The sequence below is a fragment of the Dicentrarchus labrax genome, unplaced genomic scaffold (assembly GCF_905237075.1).
Source record: "Dicentrarchus labrax unplaced genomic scaffold, dlabrax2021, whole genome shotgun sequence".
NCBI classification, from domain to species: Eukaryota; Metazoa; Chordata; class Actinopteri; family Moronidae; genus Dicentrarchus; species Dicentrarchus labrax.
The window spans coordinates 13,086,985-13,109,098 of NW_026136705.1; the positions used below are offsets into that span (position 1 = coordinate 13,086,985).

The 22,114-nt window shown below is 39.9% G+C and overlaps 2 protein-coding genes across 8 annotated transcripts in view; both read left to right on the forward strand.

Annotated features, from left to right (window-relative positions):
- The first annotated feature begins 1,666 nt into the window (after positions 1 to 1,666).
- Positions 1,667 to 7,786, forward strand: LOC127364447 (T-box transcription factor TBX2b-like). The gene is made up of 7 exons (XM_051402006.1): positions 1,667 to 2,263; positions 2,681 to 2,948; positions 3,149 to 3,295; positions 3,646 to 3,722; positions 3,808 to 3,971; positions 4,515 to 5,053; positions 6,401 to 7,786. The coding sequence occupies exons 1-7, from the start codon at positions 1,926 to 1,928 to the stop codon at positions 6,818 to 6,820; spliced, it is 1,953 nt and encodes a 650-aa protein (XP_051257966.1). The 5' UTR covers positions 1,667 to 1,925; the 3' UTR covers positions 6,821 to 7,786.
- A 5,209-nt stretch (positions 7,787 to 12,995) lies between these two features.
- The window catches only part of acaca (acetyl-CoA carboxylase alpha), a 34,117-nt gene continuing 24,998 nt past the window's right edge, over positions 12,996 to 22,114 (forward strand). For 2 of the 7 annotated variants that reach the window (XM_051401992.1, XM_051401991.1), the window contains exons 1-14: positions 13,352 to 13,674; positions 14,531 to 14,789; positions 17,975 to 18,107; positions 18,398 to 18,536; positions 18,779 to 18,888; positions 18,980 to 19,061; positions 19,175 to 19,273; positions 19,501 to 19,607; positions 19,720 to 19,830; positions 19,978 to 20,187; positions 20,306 to 20,476; positions 21,127 to 21,288; positions 21,460 to 21,623; positions 21,876 to 22,026. In XM_051401992.1, coding sequence (XP_051257952.1) covers positions 13,593 to 13,674; positions 14,531 to 14,789; positions 17,975 to 18,107; positions 18,398 to 18,536; positions 18,779 to 18,888; positions 18,980 to 19,061; positions 19,175 to 19,273; positions 19,501 to 19,607; positions 19,720 to 19,830; positions 19,978 to 20,187; positions 20,306 to 20,476; positions 21,127 to 21,288; positions 21,460 to 21,623; positions 21,876 to 22,026 — 1,980 coding nt within the window. In that variant the 5' untranslated portion in view covers positions 13,352 to 13,592. Of the gene's footprint in view, positions 13,202 to 13,348; positions 13,675 to 14,530; positions 14,790 to 17,974; positions 18,108 to 18,397; positions 18,537 to 18,778; positions 18,889 to 18,979; positions 19,062 to 19,174; positions 19,274 to 19,500; positions 19,608 to 19,719; positions 19,831 to 19,977; positions 20,188 to 20,305; positions 20,477 to 21,126; positions 21,289 to 21,459; positions 21,624 to 21,875; positions 22,027 to 22,114 lie in introns of those variants that run through there. The other 5 variants (XM_051401989.1, XM_051401988.1, XM_051401987.1 and 2 more) reach the window with 5 other exon arrangements.

The following is a 22,114-nucleotide window of genomic DNA, read 5'->3' on the forward strand; positions in this document are numbered from 1 at the left end:
AAGAAACAGTAATTTAGCAACCCCACCTAGAAAAGGAAAGAAAATTGTGGATTACTGGGGTGGGCAATCTCAATGAGATTATCATTCTGCAAATCCAGAGAAGACATTGGACGTTGAGGTCAATGTGTGTGGGTGTACTGTGTGTGTTTGTTTAATTCCCTTTATTATCATTATCTCATTATGGTTCCAACCAGTTTACTCACATGCTGAGGTTATTCACTGCACTGCCTGTCTTGTTATTAAGGAGCCGGAAAGATTCCCCACGCTTCTGTTGACGTAAATGCAGGAAGATGTTAAAAGAAACTACAAATGATGATGATTAATTAAGACGTATATTTTTTTAAATAAATGCAATTATATATATATATATATATATATATATATATATATATATATATATATATTGTTTTAATAAATACGGTTAAAGCCTTGTAATATTAGACTTATACTGGAATAGAGTCCTTTAATATCACCTGTGAACCTGATGAATCACAATTACAATCTACAGCAGGTCCATCTTTTGTTAACCCAATCACATGGTACCAAGGAAGCTGAATTAGATTTTTTGTTTTTTTTTTGCCCCGAAAAATTCACTTTGGCCTACTCAACTACTATAGCTAATTGATGGATGAATTATTGAAAACCCGTGCAAATTTCACCCCAAGTCAGTTTACTGCTCAATCTAGAGATAAAAAACAAATAAAACATAGGCCTATATCCCTAAATATGGGGGGGGGGGGGAAGCTCGTCTTGTCATCAGTGAGGAGGCAAAATGCCCGACAGTTTATCTCATAACGAAAAAAAAGTATTTCATCAGTCGAGTGCTGCTTTTATTTACATCACTGGACTTCAATCACATTCACTCTTAACTCGGGGGTTTTCTCCTGCATCACCAAAGCAAGCCGTGTAGACTCCAGGCTGCACCCGAAAAGGAAACTGGAGCAGGAGACTTGAGGATTTGGAGAGTTTCCTAATGTGAAGTGACAGAAGAGAGCTCTTTGTGGGACGCCAGCAAACTGGCGCCAGGTCCGCCTTAATGAACAGATTCACTCATCCCTCCATACTTAATCAAAAAGTGGCGATGTTTCCAAAAGACGGATAAACGGATATAGAGTCGGGCAGTGGCACAGCACAAGAGTAAAAGTTTATTTTTAATAGTTAGTTAATAGTTTAATAGTTTTTAATTAGTTACCACTGACTGACATTTTGGGAAGATGGCAGGAGGACCATCAGCTGTGTATTATTATTATTATTATTATTATTATTATTATTATTATTATTATTATTATTATTATTATTATTATTATTATTATTATTATCATTATTATTATTATTATTATTATTATTATTATTATTATTATTATTATTATTATGTAGTAGAAGTAGTAGTATTGGCTGAATAAAAAAATAAAAAAAAGTATTATTAATTCCCATTACTACTATTGTTACTATAACATCATAAAAACCGAAATTGTTGAAAGTTACTTTAATAATTCATTAATGCTGTGTTACTAACCCATTCAAATCCGGCTGTCTCCTTCTATCCACGCCCAGCGCTCTCTAATAGGTTCGGACAGAGAAGTTGCTTCGCCGAAGACGTTTGGCTCGTTAATGTGCCATGTGCCTGAGAGGGCAGACTCCACTCCTCTCTCTGCCCTCACTCCTCAGTGCCACTGCAGCTTTCGAAACAAGCTTTGCGCATGGTCCCAAAGCGCGCTGTCCTCTCCGTGGTGGATCTACCAGCGGATACATTCAGGACCATCCTTGCCTTTTTTTTGCCCCAGAATCGTTAGAAATCTCCGTTCCCTCATCTAAACTCTTGGCCATGCTTCGGAACTCACAAACTGTTAATAAGGTAACTTTGGATGTGAAAGTCCGTGCGCCTCCAGCAGCAAGCGGGCTGAGACTTTGTATCGGATGTCCTGATGAGAGATCCAATTGACACAGCGGCTGCCATGGCTTACCATCCTTTCCAAGCTCATCGACCGGGTGCCTTGCCCTTGTCAGCCTTCGTTGCCGCCGCGCAGCCCTCGTTTTTCCCTGCGCTCACTTTCCCAGAAGTCGCATCCCTGTCCGAACCTCTGGAAGCGGGGCTGCACGCAGCTCTGGGACGCCAACATCAGCCAGTTCACCCGCGGTCCTTAAAGAGCCTGCAGTCAGATGAAGGGCAGGATGATGACCCGAAAGTCACTCTGGACTCACAGAATCTATGGAGTGAATTTCACAAAAGGGGGACTGAGATGGTTATTACAAAATCAGGAAGGTATGGAAAACTACTGCTCATTGAATCCATGACAGGGCCATTATAGGACTTATCCGTGGGTTTGAAATTCCATCGTTTTAAGATTACAATATGATCAGATTTGTAGATGTCTTGTAGAAAAAAAAAATGATGATGATAATACCAATGTAAGAGTCATTTTTAAGTTTGTGATTACCAGTAGGCCTATATTAGTCCTAGGTCGGGGGCCACAGGAGACCATTACTTAGTTCCAGGGCCCCTGTTCAATCCGTGCTATATTATTAATAACAATGTCATACAATTATTTTACATTCCCACTATGATCAGACGTTTAAATACTCCATATTTCATATTTTATATTAATGGGGAAAAATGCTCCAAAACCCATTTCTAACATTAATGAATGTAACCCAATATTCGTTTATTTTTTTGATACAGGAGGATGTTTCCACCTTTCAAAGTGCGGGTAGACGGGCTGGATGAAACAGCAAAATATATCCTGCTTATGGACATTGTCGCCGTTGATGACTGCCGCTACAAGTTTCACAACTCCGGCTGGACTGTGGCTGGGAAGGGCGACCCGGAGATGCCAAAGCGCATGTACATCCACCCGGACAGTCCGTCCAAAGGAGAGCAGTGGATGAGCAAGCCCGTTGCTTTTCATAAACTCAAACTCACTAATAATATTTCGGACAAACATGGATTTGTAAGTAACAATAACAGAAATTTTAATTATAGCATATATGACTTATTTTTAAACTGGCTGCACATGTCAATGTGAGTTCAAAGTGACCTTGTTACTTATTTTATCACTTAGCCTACTTATCATTTAAGTCAGTTACATCATGTACTAGGCAACTTGCCAGCAATATTCATTCTAGACTTTCTTTGCTTTTATTGTTGCAGACCATTTTGAACTCAATGCATAAATACCAACCCAGATTTCATGTTGTGAGAGCCAACGACATCATGAAGCTTCCCTACAGCACTTTCCGGACTTATGTTTTCCCTGAGACCGAGTTCATTGCTGTCACTGCGTATCAGAATGAAAAGGTAACCTTCATCCTCTCACATCCTCCTTCCTCCACACACACGTGCACACATGCACAAATAGCAAGACCTAATCTAGTCCTGTGCGTGCATTATAGCAGGTAATGCAATGATCCTGCAGGGTTGTGGATTTTATTTATAGGAAATTTGTTGATAAAAACACAAGTCTGGCGCCTTTTGGGATGGTTTGAGAAACTGAGATGTATATTTTAGTGTTATAAAGCCTAAAAAAAGATTCTCCAAAACTTGGTCCTCATTATGAACTTTATGGATACTAATGTTGCACTTATCTATCACTTAACAAGGAGCTGTATTTTTACAATGACTAACTCACCACTTTTTTTCCCCATAAGATTACACAGCTAAAAATCGACAACAATCCCTTTGCCAAAGGATTCAGAGACACTGGAAATGGGAAACGAGAAAAGAGGTATTTTTTTTTGTCTTCAGAATCCATCAGAATATTAAAGGACATGCCTGCATGGGTAGACCTAATCTCAGTTTGTGGTACACAGGAATAAGCAGTTAAACATCTCTTCATTGCACGAGAATCGAAGCAAAGCGGACCAGGACTGTGCTGATTCTGATGACTCGTGTGAGCAACCCAGTACCAGTGATCCTTTGTATTCCCCTTGGGAGCTGGTGAGCAGCCCTCTGATGTCCACACCAACCTGTCAAGGTGGTTAACTTACTGTCTGTTTCATCATTAAGCAGCCTTTATGGCAACGTTTCTATAAACCAAATGATTTTCTACAGGACTTACCATAACTACTGTATTTGAGGATTCAAGAGTCTTTTACAACATGATCGTATCCATTCATCATTATCATGTGGGATTAAGGTGACACTGGACCGGGGACTCTGCGGTTACATAATGCGTATTTGAGTACTAGGATGGCAGCAATGTGAACATTCCAAACACAGAGGGAAGTTGTTCAACTGTAGACCTCAACCCCAATTTACTGTGTGACTCAATTTAATAAAACAAAAATAGTTTGCTTTAATGAATCATCTGTTTCTGGCGCCGTTGGGTTAGTCACAGAAGAACACTGTCTCTCTCACGCCTCAAGATGTTTGCTCTAAGTCATCTCTCTCAAGAGTCTATCACCCCTGTCCCAATAGTGTTCTAATAATATACAGTACTAACAAGGCAGAAATATACATTTTTTTTTACTTTTAACTATAAAGACATTTAATGAATGTAATGTTTTTCCCCCCACAGATGAAAACAACATTGGAAGTGATTCAGATGATGATCTACAAGATGAGGATGCTGCTGAAACCGGCTCTTCCAGGACTGAACATATGTCTGCTCTGAGTCAGAAGAGTGAGGAGATACTGTGGAAGTCAGCTCTCACTATGAGCAATGGCAATCAGGACACAACAAAAGACAGAACAATGTTTAGAATGTCGGATGATATGTACTCGGTGGAGGTCGATTCTTCCAAAAACCAAATGAGTGAAATCAAAGATGGGGTCTTGCCTTTGGTGAGTTCATTATCCCTCAGCGCTGGACACCTTCAGACTTTGGATTTCTCAAGTGCGCACAGCCAACAGTTTCTTAAACTTGGGGCACCTTTGTTGTTTAATCCTGGACAGTTGTCAGTGAAGCCAGAGGCTTTTTCCACCACGGGTATGGGACATCTGTTTTCTTCTTTGCCTGGAGTAAATAACCTAGAAAATGGAGGCCTTTCTTCTCAAAGCATCACCTCTCCATCTCCCTTCATGTTTCAACTGTCACAACATATGCTGGCATCTCAGGTAAACTTCAGCAGGAGCACTGTATTCTAATGTTTTATATACACATATATTTTAATACACATAGTGAATAGATATTGAAAGCTGAGAATTTTCATCGGGACTATTTCTTTGTTCTAAAACACTTGTGGTGAAAACTGTTTACAATGAGGTGTGTGGATTATCCACAATAACCCTAAATTAAATACCACATATTGTCACAGCAGCAGAAATGTACAAGGTGATATCTCTAGGCCCTCTAAGACAAAATATTTTGGGATTTTGGGTGATCTAACCCCTAAATTGTACTGCATGAAAGATCATTGAGCCAGGAGACTATTATCCAGAGGAGTTGTTGGAGAAATTTCTTCAAAACTGCTGTTTCAACTGGAAAACAAGGAGAAAAAGGATGGGAAGTTAATTTCTACTGTAACTCTCCCTTCCTTGGTTCAAGCAAGGGAGGGCCAGTTGGCCTGTAAAGCAGGGGCTTGGAGGGTGTCTAATTGGGGGCCGATTTGAAGGAAAGCACAGATAAGGAGCTGGGTTGAACTTCTGGTGAAAAGGGAAAAAGTCTGCAGGGTCAATCCGTTGGTACATTCTAGTATACTTTATAATACACTAATATTCTAATCCAGGCCAGTGGTCCCCAACTTTCAAGGAGTCAAGAGTGAATGAATTGCAGAGTTCATAAGATGATTACAAAATTCTGCTTATTTTTCTACCTTTCTCTAATTGTAGACAGTAAAATCACTCCTCAGCTGAAAGGTTGCAACCTGCAACATGGGGACACAAACAGATGTGGCTGTGCATTAAGGGGTTACAAGCAGTTTGAGCATAATTTCCTGTAAATGGGTCTAGTAAAGTGCAGATTTATTCTGTGTACTTCTAACTGACATTCTCTTAAGGACCCCAAACCTTTCTCCTTGGCATAACATTTCCACTTTACCTACATTTTCCCAAAGAGTAAAAATTGGCCTCTTGAAACAACAGTTTCAACCTCAGAATAATGAAATTCTATGAAAACAGATATAAAGTATATAGACCTTTGCAGTAAGCTGGTCAGAGTCAATGCAGAGTAAAGTGTAAGTGTTAAATACTACTCTTGTTCCTTGATGGGATTAGATCAATTACCTGCACTGACATCATTTGCTGAAACATTGGAATAAAAGGTGTTAGAAACTAAATCCAATCACAGATGCATGCATGGCATTGCGACTTCATATTTTTTGTGTTTGTCTTCTGTTTAATGCCTCAGTATCTATTTCTTCGATATTTAATTTACTAAACTGTACAGGTCTGTACATAAACATGTAAAAAAGAAAAAACAGAAAATCCTATTTTCTAAAATAACTATTTTATTTTTTCGTACAGGGAATCTCACTGTCACCCTTTGGAGGACTGCTCTCCTATCCATATCGCTACATGGCAGCATCAGCCGCAATAGCTCCAGCTCTTCCCACCTGCTCTGCAACTTCTACGCTGGCTAGTAACCACTGTTTCCGCAGCCCTCGACCTTGGTTGCGATTCAGCCCTTATCAGATCCCCAACTCCGTCACCTCGAGCCAAAACCACCTGCGTACTACCAGATCGCCCGGCAGTTCAAACTCACAATCTGAGCTGTCTAAATCAGGAAGCAGAAACTCAAGTCCAGTGTCTGACAATCACAGTCACAAAAGCAAGGCTAAGCAGAAGTCTGCACCATCGAGAAACACTGTGAAGGGTTCCATGAATGAACTGCAAAATATACATAATCTGGTGAGAGGACTTGATAGACCACTTCCTCCACAATAGATAGGTGGATATTTGGTGATCGTCACACAGACAAGTTTATAAAGCTGCACATAATGATCACCAAAAATAAATAACCGGCAGAAACTGCATGTTTTGCTGCTATTTAACTTGGTATTATCTCAATAAACTTGCCTAATAAACACTGATTTGATGATTTTCAGGTCAAAAGACACCTAGACCTTTATGTCAACACTAGGCCTAAGTATATTCACTATCTTTCAGTGAAGCCGCTTCTAACTACGTTAGAATATAGTCATTTCAGTACTTTGGTTATATGCAACCTAAATGTCTAACAACGCTTTCACTTATTCAACCACATTTAGCCCAGTTTTAACCTAGACATCAGGGTCTTTTGATTTGCAATTAAAATGAAAGATGGTCCCTGGAATTTCTTTGGGGAAACCGAGCTATGCAAAACTCTGCCCAAAGTGGAATGCTCTATAAGGAAAATAATGTGCTTTAACCATGAATAAACAGTTTTTTATTGCTTTATTCTGTATGATGATGTAAATATTTTGTCATTTTTATTTTCACGTACATGTATAAAACACACCTAATCAAAGCCTGCCAATGAGATGTGAAGACATTATATACCACCTATTCACACTTTCACATTCTGTTGATGCCCCAAATCCGCACCATGGAAAACTCAGGATTGTTTTTTTTATTTTTTTAACCAGCAATTGTAAAATGTCTTCAGTAATCTTGCAGGTTGTCTGCCAAATTATTCAGGTAAATTGTTTTTTGTGTGCTTTTTTTTCACAATTTAAATAAAATCTTCACAATTCATACAGTTGTCTTAATATGTTTACACTATATGGAAATAGTATTGTTGATGTTAAATAGCACATTACATATGCAGATGTCTTTTGTCAGATATCACATTACGTATGCACTCTGCATAGAAATGTACTTGCTGTGTTAAACACTGTTCTTACACACAATAAATACAAAACTAAAAAAATAGTGAAGCTCATTAGTAATTATTTTATTTTATAGACCATCAAAGATCAAGGTCTGTACATGGACACGTATTGTAGATGAATTTGAAGTGGATTCAAGAGTTCTGTTCAGTTAACTAATGTGGATTAGGATTTGTCTGGATGTTAAAAGGTAATCCTTTAATTTAACCTAAGCTCCTGTGTTTACCCTTTCTGGGCTTGATTCGCAATGCCTTGCCCTCAGCTGCCCTTCTAACCACATTAATTTATTGTCACTGTCATTCAAAAGGCATTGACAGTCAAATGGCAAAGTTGGCTATGAACCTTCTGACTTTAATTGTGAAGTAAGGGTTTTGGTTAGCAATCTTAGACTACTACTACTACTACCATGAGTACTGACCATGTTTTTCTTTTTAAACTGGCAAATAAAAAAATGTGACACTAAAGAATTAAATTTGTATTGCATTTTATTATTTGTTAAAAGTGGTGCTGCACAACAGCAGCTGCTGCCATGCCCTTGGCCATAGTAATGGTGGCTGAGCAATAAAGGTGAATGAGTGAGTCTGTGGTCCCGCACACTTCATTCCACATGCATGACTGCAGCTCACTGCTTGCTAGGGCAATTCCCAAAACATCTCTGCTTGTGACAGCAAAGCCCTCTGCGCGTACATGTTTTCAAGCTGCACCAGAAATACTTTTTTGGGATACATAAAGGACATTAATTATAAACTATTAAATATAAAACGTTTATGACCTTTCCACACACTATTATATAGATTTATACATATTTTTTAACATATATTCACAGTGTCAGCAGTGTAAGTGCATGCTTGTATATGTTCATGAATATAGAGCAAAAAAGCTTCACAGGGAGACACTGGAAGGCATTAGAAGACAGTTGTACGTTGTGACACAAGGTCATGTCACTTTTTAAATACAGAGTCCACACATGCAAACACATGTAGCAAGCTGCTGATTTTTTTTTTAACTGAAACCATAGTTTTTAAAATACAGCCCTCTACCAAATGGTCGAGATGTCGTTTCATGGTTAAAGTACCGAAATTCATAAAAATAGCAAAACCTGGGGGAAAAAAATCAAATATAATGCTAATTTATGAAGAAATACACAACAAAAACACGTTTTTGGGCATTGGACCCACTTTATTTGTGGTAATATGCCATAGCAAAAAGTCAACTTTAATCAAATTTGCTTAATGTTGCTAGGTTTACCATAAACTGACAAATCAACCATTTGGTTGAGGTCGTTTTCAAAAAATTCTGACACATTTGTTAGACTTGTTTTGTGGCAATAAGTAACATAGTTTTGTTCATTGAAGCCTCTGACAGTATGATGTGCCAAAATATATGCTTACCTTTCAATATTTCACCAAAAACAGTCCACATGTCTGGGGTGATTTTCCCGCTTTTCACTTCTTTGTTCGAGGGGAAATGAACAGGCCTACTGTATAAAGATGGAAGGACCTCTACTGGATTTTTTTAACATAACATACCGTAGCCGAATGGTAGAGATGGCTCAATCAGGTTGAATAGATTTAAACACTCAATTAGATATAGTGACTCAAAATGTGCTTGGTTGACCAGGCAGTTAAAGGGATATATACAATATGCAAAAGAGATGGTATATCTTACCCTTGGATAAAAGCCAAAGACACAGCAGAGTAAATTCTCTGTTCATTCATGCACATGCTGTACACCAAGCAATGGAAGGCTGCTAGTTTTGCTGATGATGTGTCCTCTGCCTGATTGACATCAGCAGGGATGTGGCACCCAGCGTGGAGGAAGAGCTATCAAAGGGAAAAGCCAGTACATGTATCAAGAGAGGTGGATACTATACTATACTATATGCCATTATAAAGAATACACTTGTAAAATTGTTGACACCTTTAAAGGCTCACATTGTCAGTTATTAATTTTTAACCCATTAAGATTGGTCTATTTAAAAAAGTTAGATAATAATAAGTAATTTTTTGTGTGATCTCTGGGGCTAGGGAAACCAATCAGGAGGAGCAAAAACGTTTTAGCTTATATGAGCAAATAATTGGGAAAAAATGGTGACCGTTTTGCAATACCATGTCTAGTTCTCTTTAATACATTGGCCTGTGATGGCTTTTCCATAGAAATGTTGCTTTGAAATAAAATCACAGTGCTTGAATTATCAATGCAAAACAGTACAGTAAAATGTCAGAATAAATCAAATGCAATTGTAATATTAATAATAATAAAATTGTCACTTGCAGGTTTCTTCTTGCTCTGGCACATATTACTGCCAAATTAAAACTAAATATTGGTTCATGCAGTTTGCAGTTTTTTTGTGGTGAGCAAATAAGTTTCAGTTTAACTATGCAGTCTGTTAACTGTGGACACAGTGCTTGGTGGAATCAACTCAAAAACACTGTACTTCTTAAAGGTTAAATCTGTGGGTGATATTTTGAATTTCATCATTTTTTTAGGGAATGAAGAAGGAAGCTATCATTCAAAATCTCGTTGTGTTCATTTTTCAGTCATGACAAAACAACCATGGCATGACCCTCCACAGCAAAGCTGTAGCTGTATGTGCTAAAAAGTCAGGTGGTCTCCTAGAAGAAAAATTGATCTGAAAGGCCCCCCTCTGTGCTGGGCTCCTTTCAAACCTCTATTGTGTCCATTTTCTCCTTGGCTGAGCGTGGCGTTACACTGAAAGCACATCTCCACTGGCTCAAAAATGTGTGAGGAGGTCAACTGTAAAGTTCTGCAGACAGCAAAAAAACGTCTTCCTTCAGTGCTAGGGAGTTCTTGGGGGTTGGAAGGAGAAAGGGCCTCGGGCACCAAAGGGGAAGGAGAGCTTTTTACTGCCTCACCCACCCATATTCCTCTTCTTTAGGCCTAGTTGACAGGCAGGCAGTAGCATAGGTGTGGGGCTGAAAGCAGTTGTCTCACATTGCAGTGTGTGGAATACTAACTTAAAGACTATTAACTTGCAGGTAAGATTATATTTAAACCACATGCGGCTGCCCTTGTATAATTAATCTGTGATGTGTCAAGAGAGGCAATACACTTTCTCAGGTCTGTAAAGCTCAGATGGGATTTTTAAATTAATCATTACCAATTTGCATGACACAGTGTCAAAGCAACATGGTGTATCCCTGGATGCTGTAAGAATGCTCTGCATGTATTGGTGCTATAAATTTCACCTGAAAGTAAGTGCTGAGACACAATCTGTAGCATACAATATGAATAATGCTCTTAACAGAGATCCAAAAGCCTGTGTAACTGTGAATAAAGCACTAAAATGTATGCAGGGCTTTGCTAGACTGTGGATACATAAAGGTGTGCAGATGTTTAAAGTAGGATTTAGATGGATCTAATTGCAGATTGCAACTAGTGAACACTGCTCACTTTTGTATTTGACAAACTGGGAATGGGGCTGTGAACTCTGCCATTGTCCTAAACTGACTGCACATAGAGATGGCAAACAAATGCCCTCTGAAGCCATCTAGTGGATCACAATTGCAGTAACACTGCATTTTTAATTAATAGTTACATTAAAGTTACTCTATGATGTTTTGACATTGGCATTGAGAGATTATTTCACTAGAATTAAATCTCCATATTTTCTGACATGGATTTGATTTGGTTTCAGCATTAAACTTAAACATAAAGCTCTTACTTGTTTAGTCAGCTATAAAAAATGAAAAAAAGAGATACAATAGTGATAAAGGCAGATGAAGGAGAAGCCTCTGAGATCAAGTTCTGTTCTGTTTTTTTTTTTCATTAAATTAAATTAAAAATGAAATTGATGAATGATTCATTACTGTATTTCACATGACAAGCAATACAGCTTAACCTGCAGTCCATTCCACTGTCTAGTGGGAGCAATACATTGCTTTAAAAAATACTGTATGCTACCCTGTAGCTGCAACAGTCTCTTTGGTCATTATTAGTAATTTGCTGTCAGACTAATAGCCTACAGCCAACTAGCTGAATTCTGCTCTTACTTGTTTGAACTTGTGCTGCAGTAACATGACTTATCTTTCAGAATGCCGATATGCAAACAGAAGTGAAGAGCCTTTGCAAGAGTAGTCCGCTCAGTTATTAGTAAGATACTTTGCTTACATTATCACACACACGCACACACACACACACACACACACACACACACACACGCTCACATAAACCATGAAAAAGAGTAATGAATTAAAAGTCTTCGTCCCATAAGTATTGAAATGTATTCTGACTAGACGCCACCTTTAATGTTTGCAAAGCACATGGGCAGATTTTTGGAAGCTGGTGCAGACGCAGATCATTTCACATTTACTGTACGCACAGTACACGCGGAACACGCATGAAGAGGGACCACCTCCTCCGGGACCCGCCCCTCCTGTCACCCTACTAAACCCCGCCCACAATAACCGCTCTGGAATCTGATATGCGAATGAAGCCCTCCTAGATCTAGCTGAAATAGAAAGTATTTAATGTACAGTGAATATGTTCTTCTTTTGTTGTTTGATGTAACTATGATGTATAGTATGCTAAGACTCAATTGTTTGAATGAATAAGAACAATTCTGTAATAGTGGCCTGTGGCATTAAGAGTGCTATAGATTGAGCACTTCATCAATACCAATGGGGTATTCTTACAGCAGCCAAGTCACAATTATCACAGAGACAAAAAGCATGAAGAAAATCGTAGAGGCAGAGAAGAAATAATGTTTTAAATGTAACTAACTCAAAAAGGATTATATATATTTAATATATATATATATATATATATATATATATATATATATATATATATATTATATATATACACATACACTCACTGACTATAATATGAAAGTCCCTGGTAATTGGTAGTGCAAAGTGCTTCAGTAGCAATATTGAAATAGCAATGAACTGTTTTAGCTTTTTTTTTTTAAGTTCAGCTTCAGTGTGTAATGAGGTTTAGCTATTCACACATTTGATATTGTTTTAATAGTTTAATTTAGCAACATTAAGATGAATTTCTATATTCATATTGAGACTATTACTAGTTTTAAACTACGTAGAATAACTAAAAAAATCGACTTTAATGAACTATAAATAAATAATAGCAAACGAGTGAAAGCATCTGAAATACTTCATTTTTCACGCCCATTTTAATTTCATCCCCCACATACTACTCGTTGAACCGTCTCGCGTGTGGACTCTTTTCTACCTGTTGTATTTCTATAGCGGAAGCTGCGGTCAGAGGTCAACGTCCAGGAGTAACCTGCCTGCGCATCAGCACATCACCCCACTCTCTGCTGTTAGAGCGTCTGCTGGGGCTGTGACCTCATCATGATGTGATCTTTTTCTTTTTTTGTTCATCATCCCTGGAAACCGATATGTCTGACAGACTCAGCTCAGTTATCGATCTCTCGGAGTGAACTTTTTCAGGATTACGTCTCGGTTTATCTCCACCGGTGAGTTGCTAGCCTAGATTATGTTACACCAGTCTGCCTGTCATCCGTTGCGCTCAGAAGATTTCGACCACGCTGCATTAACGTGACAGTACACTGTTAGAGTGCAGTCAGCAGTACTGTAGTAGTGCCGCTACTGTGGCATGATAATTGTATTAGCTTGTGCCGGTAAGCTAGCTAACGCCTGCATTATTATCACCATCGTCTCAGTCTCTCTGGGGCTGCTGTGAAGCTAGCTGTGACTAGACAGGTAACGTTAACGTTAAGCAGCGGCTAACCTCAGCTAGAAGGCAGTCCACCGGCTAACATATACCATTAACGGTACATAAAATGGTCTATGTCCGAATTTCCAGTCTGTTAAGAAGCTAAATGCAGTTCTCGCTCTCACTCTGTGATGTTCCCCTGGCTCACGTTTGCAGTGTGTCTCTCAGCAGTGCTCGGCTTGTTTTTCTGGTCCCGCAAGCAGCTATCGTTAGGTAAGGTGTGTCTAAGCCGTTACCCGGGAGTTTACTCTATTTGCTTTAACGATTAGTTGTATTAAAATATATATATATATCTATATATATTACGTTAGTTGTAGCAATGTAAAGAAACAGACATGTTGTACAGCACCGTCATTGTTTCCATAGGGTGATGTTAGGACACCCTCGGTAACTTAGCTACTGAACGAGAAAGTGAAGGAAGTCTGACACTAGAGTAGGTAATATTAGTATTAACGATGAGATGTGCTCTGAAATCAATTCATTCAACCTACAATTGTAGTGATACAATTGTGTCAACCCTTACATTGGCTAAAAGTGTGTTTGTGTGCATTGGTTTGAATTGGCAGACAAGTGTATCTCACATGCAGGCAGGATTTGTGCATGTTTTACAGAGTGAAACCTGTTTGTATGCTTTTCACATAGGCAGTGTTGTTTCATGTGGCTGCAGTTATCTGAGCCTGCAAGAGTGCTTCAGGTGCTTCTGACTGTTTGGTTACTACTGTTAACCAGCATTTGTGCATATAAAGCAAATAATTACATTTGCATACATATGCATGTGTGCAAATGTAATTATTTCATCCTTCTTGAATTCTGATATACAGCTGTATGTCCAACAATGGTACTTTTTTTTTTTTTAGAAGTTGCACACGATGTACTGATGCTCCCAGTGTGAGTTCAAGTGTTGCAATATCAGTTGATTTATCAAGATTAAGTTTATGTAACCCACTTTTGCAATATGACAAACAGCATCACATGTTGGTCAAGACAATCTTGTGTCACACTGTACCCTGATATTTGGACTCTGTATCGCCTTTATAACTGTTGCTGCCACTGTTGTGTTTCTTGCCAGTATTCGCAGCCTGTTCGTGTCGCCCAGCCATGGCACAGCAGGACGGTGCTGCTAAGAAGAACCCCGCCGTTGCGGCGTTGCACTCTCACTTTATTGTGGGATCAGTATCGGAGGAGAACTCAGAGGATGAAATCCAGGGAAAGCCTGACATCCAGCTGGAGGAAAAGGAGCCCCGATCCTTGTCACCATCATCCGGTAGCTCAGACAGCACCTATGAAATGGGATTTGACCATATTGATGGCCCCATGCACAATCTAAGGTTGGGATCCAAACCTGGTCTGTCTGAATTGCCGCTAGTCTTTCGATGTTCATTTACAATTTTTCGCCTAATATTGTGATCATGATAGTGGTTGTGTGTGGATACAGGTTTGTTCTGTGATGACTTGTTTCGGTATTTTAAAGCTTTATATTTCTCAGGCTTGCAGACCAATTTGTATCAATAATGTAACATGTTGCAGAAGCCACATTTTCCTAATTTGGAAGTTGTTCGAGGGTTTTAAATATGTAGTGTTTCTTGCAAGTATTTTTGCAACTTCAAATGCTGTTTTTATGAGACTAGTCCTGTTTGAGCAGGTCGTGTCCAAAATGAGTACACTATGTTCCGACTTTGCACTGACTGGGTAGCCCCTTTTGCAGCACATGTGAAAAAAATGTGGTTTCACTAACTGCACACTGCTTAAGGGTCTCTCTGTGTCTGAGTCTGTGAGGTAGGCCTGGAAAGTAGGCATAGACTTCAGAATGTTGGTTTGGAAAAGTTCACACGGAGAAATTCCTGAGCTGACAGTCAAAAGGAGCTATTCAATACTGACAGAAAGTTTTTACAAGCTTGAAGAAGTCTTTCTGCCAGCCGCTGTTTGTTCACTGGGCCCCGATGTAGGCCTTTTCCCTTCACTGTCACTTTCACAGATAGGGGGTGCTTGTACATTTGCTCTGAATACTCACAGAAGCCTTGGGTTTGTGATTCAAATGAGATTGCATGCTGATGTAGGTGACTGCCTACAGAATATCTTTCAATTCAATTCAATTCAATTTTATTTGTATAGCGCCAGTTCATAACAGAAGTTATCTAAGGACACTTTTCAAATAGAGCAGGTCTAGACCGAACTCCTTATGACATTTACAGAGACCCAACAGTACCACCATTCATTAACATGCATTAATGGGACATGAATGAGTGCAGAAAGAGAGAGAGAGGAAGAGAGGAGCTCAGTGCACCATGGGAAATCCTGATAGGCTAGGCCTATAGCAGCATAACTAAGGGATGGTTCAGGACTCACCTGATCCAGCCCTATCTATAAGCTTTATCAAAGAGGAATGTCTTAAGCCTACTCTTGAATGTGGAGAGGGTGTCTGCCACCCGAACCACAACTGGAAGCTGATTCCACAAGAGAGGAGCTTGGTAACTGAAGGCTCTGGCTCTACTTTTAGAGACTGTAGGAACCACAGCATTCAGAGAACGTAGTGTTCTAGTGGGGTAATAGGGTGCTATGAGCTCTTTAAGATATGAAGGGGGCTGACCATGAAGAGCTTTGTAGGTGAGGAGGAGGATTTTAAATTCTATTCTAAATTTTACAGGGAGCCAATGCAGAGAAGCTAGTACAGGAGAGATGTGATCTCTTTTCCTAGATCCTGTCAGTATTCGTGCTGCAGCGTTCTGAATTAATTGGAGCGTTTTAATGGACTTATTGGGGCAACCTGATAATAAAGAGTTGCAGTAATCCAGCCTAGAAGTAACAAATGCATGGATTAGTTTTTCTGCATCTGTCTGTGATAGGATGTGTCTAATTTATCGTTAACATGTACAAACTGCGACCAATCTGATAAATATGACTTAAACCAGCTTAGTGCGGTTCCTTTAATGCCAATTTGATGCTCAAGTCTCTGTAAAAGAACATTATGGTCAGTGGTGTCAAATGCAGCACTAAGATTTAATAATACAAGTACAGAGACAAGTCCATTGTCAGAAGCAATCAAAAGGTCATTATTAACTTTAACCAGAGCTTTCTCTGTGCTATGATGAACTCTAAATCCTGACGGAAAATCCTCAAATAAACTATTGTTATGTAGAAAGTCACACAACTCTTTGGCGACTACTTTCTCCAGAATCTTAGAGAGGAAGGGGAGGTTAGAAATTGGTCTATAGTTAGCTAAAACCCCTGGGTCAAGAGTGGGCTTTTTAAGAAGGGGTTTAATTACAGCTACTTTAAAGGACTGTAGTACATATCCTGATAATAAAGAAAGATTAATCATATCCAGTAAAGAAGTGCCAATTAAGGGAACAACTTCTTTAAGCAGCCTAGTTGGGATTGGGTCTAACAGACAGGTTGATGGCTTCGATGAAGAAATGATTGAAGTTAACTGATGAAGATCGATAGCAGAAAAGGTCCGGTGGGAAAGACTAAGAACAAGGCTTTCAAATGAATTATAATTCTTCACCATAATTACATGCTATTTTTTTTCCCAGTTTGCTGAAGTGGGTTAAAAACTGCTTTTATATATGGTTTCTAGATATATTATATTATATTATATTATTCAGCCAATCAGGAAATTGATACCTCCTTGATCTCAATAACTGCTTTGTCAAGTCTGGTTTTGTGTGATCAGTTTCACAAGGACAAAGGGGATGAAAAGGGAAACGGAACGAAGCTGGGAATGCAGTTTTAAAACTAGATGTACTGGATGGGGGTGTCTGTCTCCTCCACCCCCCTAATTGTCCCTCTCATAGGACAGGACAAACTTTGGCAGCTCCACAGCTGGATTGAAACCAGAGCCTCCATTCAGTAGGGGCTCATTTTCCTTGTGCCGGTAACCCCTACAGTGATGCAATAATGCAGTATCAGGCCACAGAAGCCAGCCAGCCAAACAAGCCCAGGCACTGCCACACCTTCCAGCTGATAGTCATATCCCTCCCCCTGTATACTTCCCCCCCATGTGGTTCCCCTGCAGGGTGGAGCTTGTTTCAGAGAGCTGTTGGAGGTGCTTGTCCAAGCATGTCAATATGTTTGAGGACTGTTGTTTGAAGTGTTTTTGTCCTGTTGTGCACAATCCGATAAGCAAACAGTTTTCTTCTTGAAAGTCTTTGAAATATTATTAGCTTACCTGCAAGATGTCAGTTGACTCTTTACTTACCATTACCATCATCCCTATCATTAGTGAGTTTACCGGTTGTCCTTAACATTTACTCTAAGGGGGAACGATTACTCACCAACAAGCTATAAAGCTTAAGCTAAGAGACAGTAGTCAAATCCTCTGCTTCCTATCTATGTAAGGTGATATCATTGTCTTTTATCTGCTGGGCTGTAAACATAAACTGTCTCTAAAGCACATCTGCTGTGAAAGAGTTATGTGGTAGTTTGCTTTTAATTTTTTTAACAGCCCCTTCTTTCCAAAACTAGAGGCGTTACTAAGGGCCATTACATGCATTCTTTGTATTTCTTGAAACAGGCCAAGCATGTCAGGGCTACACCTGGTGAAGCAAGGCAGAGATCGACGGCGTATCGATCTCCAGAGGGACTTTACTGTGGCTTCTCCTGCTGAATTTGTCACCCGCTTTGGTGGCAACAAGGTTATCGAGAAGGTGATGATTATTATTTTGCACATTCCTATAAAGATGCTTTGAAGCACAGATTAAATGATTCTGTATTCAGAAAATAATCCCAACAATATGTAGAACCTCTTTAATAATGAAGGTGTCTGTGTCTTTGCATTACATAGCCATGAACTAAAATTACATTATAAAGTCATAATGCATACAGGCACAGCACTATGTGTGACATACACCAGCCATTATTATTGGATTATTTTAATTAATTAATTAATTTTAATTAGCAAATTAACATTTGTAACTAAACTATTTTGCTTCTCCAGGTGCTTATTGCTAACAATGGCATTGCTGCAGTCAAATGCATGCGCTCCATCCGCCGGTGGGCCTATGAGATGTTTCGCAATGAGAGGGCAATCCGCTTTGTTGTAATGGTAACCCCAGAGGACCTCAAGGCCAATGCAGGTGAGTTTTAGCATCTGGACATGTAAAGTAAGTGCAGTAAGTGCACCAATTGTGGTTCCACTAGCATTCCTAAAGTCCCCAAAGCCTGACGTGGAATTACTGGACAGTTTATGCCTTTCAGCTCTTTTTCAGTGCACGTAAACACCATAGCTAGACAGTACACCAATAAGGAATAATGTAGATGTGACTGCAGTTAAACCATTTGGGGAAAAAAATAAATTCTGTGTTTCTGTCTTTCACAGAGTACATCAAAATGGCAGATCATTATGTACCTGTGCCAGGAGGGACTAACAACAACAACTATGCCAATGTGGAGCTCATTCTGGACATTGCTAAACGCATACCTGTTCAGGTACCACCACACACACTTATTATATCTATAGTTTCCCCACTGTGATTCATGATTTTATCACTGAGTAACTGTTGTCCTGTATTCCTTACAGGCAGTGTGGGCTGGCTGGGGTCATGCCTCGGAGAACCCCAAACTTCCAGAGCTGCTTCACAAGAATGGCATTGCTTTCATGGGTAAGAAAAGCTTCTTACTTTATCACTTTGTTCACTCTTTAACTTACTTTCACATTATCAGTTGATATTAGTGAACTAGAATGCTTATTTGAAATTCCTTACTGCTTCCTCAGGCCCCCCAAGTCAGGCTATGTGGGCACTAGGAGACAAGATTGCTTCATCTATTGTGGCTCAGACTGCTGGCATTCCAACCCTGCCCTGGAGTGGCACAGGTAGGTCACAGTTTGTGTGGGGGTCCAAAGATAGTCCCTTTGTTAAGGTTGTTTATGACAAAATAGAAGTGTGTTTTGTTTTTCTAAAAACAATGATTCTTGAATTCAACCAGATGTGATAGGTGTTTGGTTTGAGCAATAGTAAATGTCATTAACACGTTATTAACATCATATAAGTTAATTGAAAAGTATGTATGGGGAATATTATATCTGTTTGTGTTTCTCAGGCCTAACAGTAGAATGGACAGAGAGCAACCAAAAGAAGAGAATCATCAACGTTCCTACTGATGTGTATGAGTGTGGCTGCATCCAGGATGTAGAGGATGGCCTTAAAGTAAGCTTGTCATCTAACTGGCCATTCATATTGCCAAGTGAATGTCGCCTGTGCTTTAGTATAATGTGCATATCTGCGTGTATGCTATAAAGCTGTATGTTTTCATTGCCAGGCTGCAGAGAAGGTCGGCTACCCTGTGATGGTGAAGGCCTCAGAGGGAGGTGGAGGAAAAGGCATTCGTAAAGTCAACTGTGCTGATGATTTCCCTAACCTCTTCAGACAGGTAAGTGGAAAAGTCACATTATATGGAGTTTGAAACATCAAGTGCAGGACTTGACATATTGTAGAGTAGGTTTCAATATGTCATTAGAGATCCACATTTTTTGTACGTTCGTTGACTGCAAGGATTAACTTTCTTTTGGTTCTAAAGGTCCAGGCAGAAGTTCCAGGATCACCTATCTTTGTCATGCAGTTAGCCAAACATGCCCGGCATCTAGAGGTCCAGATCTTGGCTGATCAGTATGGCAATGCCATTTCCCTGTTTGGGAGAGACTGTTCTGTGCAGCGACGGCACCAGAAAATTATCGAGGAGGCTCCTGCTACCATCGCCACTTCTGATGTGTTTGAGGATATGGAAAGGGTACAACCCACGTAGCATTGTTTGTTTTTGTACAGCAGATAAATGGAGTTCTTAGACCAACTAAGTAAATTCAGATTAATTGAACCTTGATATGAATAGAGTTGTTTTCTCTCCTCAGTGTGCAGTGAAGCTGGCCAAGATGGTGGGTTACGTCAGTGCAGGTACAGTGGAGTACCTGCACAGCCAGGATGGCAGCTTCTACTTCCTGGAGCTCAACCCTCGTCTGCAGGTGGAACACCCCTGTACCGAGATGGTGGCTGATGTCAACTTGCCTGCTGCCCAACTTCAGGTCTGTCTTAAACAGACATGCTTGCGGTGTCACAAAGAGCACATTCTGTTACATCACACACAATACGTTTGAGTCTGTGACTGACCTGTAGACAAATAGACAAAGTAAGCACGCTTCACCGCTCGGCACTAAACTGGGCCCCTTGTCTCCATGGCAACCTGCTGCAAAAGGAGGGAGGCAGTACGCAGAAACAGTGTAGTAGATCCAGTGGTTGTAGCAGCACTGTGGTCACGTGTTCTGTTCTGCAGTGTTTAGGATTGTGCATAAATAGGTCAGTGGCAGTCGAGCTGAAGGGCAGTGTGCCTGGGAAAGCTTTGTAGTCAAGCTGATTGGGTGTTACTGTAGGAGTGACACACTCTGTCTGGCACAGGGGACGAGTATCAGGCAACAACAAAAGGACTCACTCTCTCACCCAGATATTGTTAATCGGTTGTTTAGAAAGCTGAAAACATAACATTAACAACTGTCAGATGAGCATGCCAGGAAGATGTATGTGGCCAATTCAAAGCAAATATTTTCACAATGAACATATGTGCTGTAATGTGTTGTTAACCCTGTGTGTTCAGGGCCTGTGAGCCTGTCCCTGATGTTCTATATATGTCAGTTCAAGGGCATAAACTTATTGTAGTAATGCCACTATCCTCTGTCAGATTGCTATGGGTATTCCTCTTCAGAGGATCAAAGACATCAGGATGCTTTATGGGGTCCAGCCATGGGGAGACTCTCCCATTGACTTTGAGGGTCTGTCAACCGCGCCCTCCCCACGAGGCCATGTCATTGCAGCACGTATCACCAGTGAAAATCCTGATGAGGTAAACAAAGTATTTGATTTCTGTTCTGTTCCTGTTCAGATTTTCACTTTGTAATTCTGTTGTACAGTAAATAAAGGCTGTTGTTATTACTTATCTAAACAACAAAATTAGCTGTTTTTGTTTTTTTGGCTCAGTTTAGTGAAATGTGGTGTGTGTGTGTTTTGATCGCAGGGTTTCAAGCCAAGCTCTGGAACGGTGCAAGAGCTGAATTTCCGCAGCAATAAAAATGTGTGGGGCTACTTCAGTGTCGCAGCGGCTGGAGGGCTGCATGAGTTCGCTGACTCCCAGTTTGGACACTGTTTCTCTTGGGGAGAGAATCGGGAAGAGGCCATCTCGTGAGTACACATATAATTATAACAACGTGTGTGCGTGTCCGTGTGCGTGTGCGTGTGCGCGTGCGCGTGCGTGTGTGTGTGTGTGTGTGTGTGTGTGTGTGTGTGTGTGAGAAAGCTCACTTGAAAGCCATTTATTTATTATCAATATTGGTATATATTTACTTTGGGAGATATTTTTGTTTAAACTAAACTGTTTAAACTGTTTGATCAAACTGTTTTATAGTTGACATATGTGGCTATGTTCTTTTGCAGCAACATGGTTGTGGCTCTGAAGGAGTTGTCTATCAGAGGAGACTTCAGGACCACAGTGGAATACCTCATTAAGCTGCTGGAGACTGAAAGCTTTCAGCACAACAGCATTGACACAGGCTGGCTGGACAGGCTTATCTCAGAGAAGATGCAGGTATACAGAGATGTTCCAGCTGTGGCCATTGGATGATCTTAAAGAAAACTCTAGTGAGAAAAGATATGTTTGACATACTGACCCATAT

Bases quoted from the DNA above. Each gene is read 5' to 3' on its own strand.
- LOC127364447 (XM_051402006.1), top strand. From the start codon at position 1,926: ATGAGAGATCCAATTGACACAGCGGCTGCCATGGCTTACCATCCTTTC. The intron at 2,264-2,680 runs GTATGGAAAACT...TTTTTGATACAG, and splicing joins GTTATTACAAAATCAGGAAG to GAGGATGTTTCCACCTTTCA. The intron at 2,949-3,148 runs GTAAGTAACAAT...TTATTGTTGCAG, and splicing joins TTTCGGACAAACATGGATTT to ACCATTTTGAACTCAATGCA.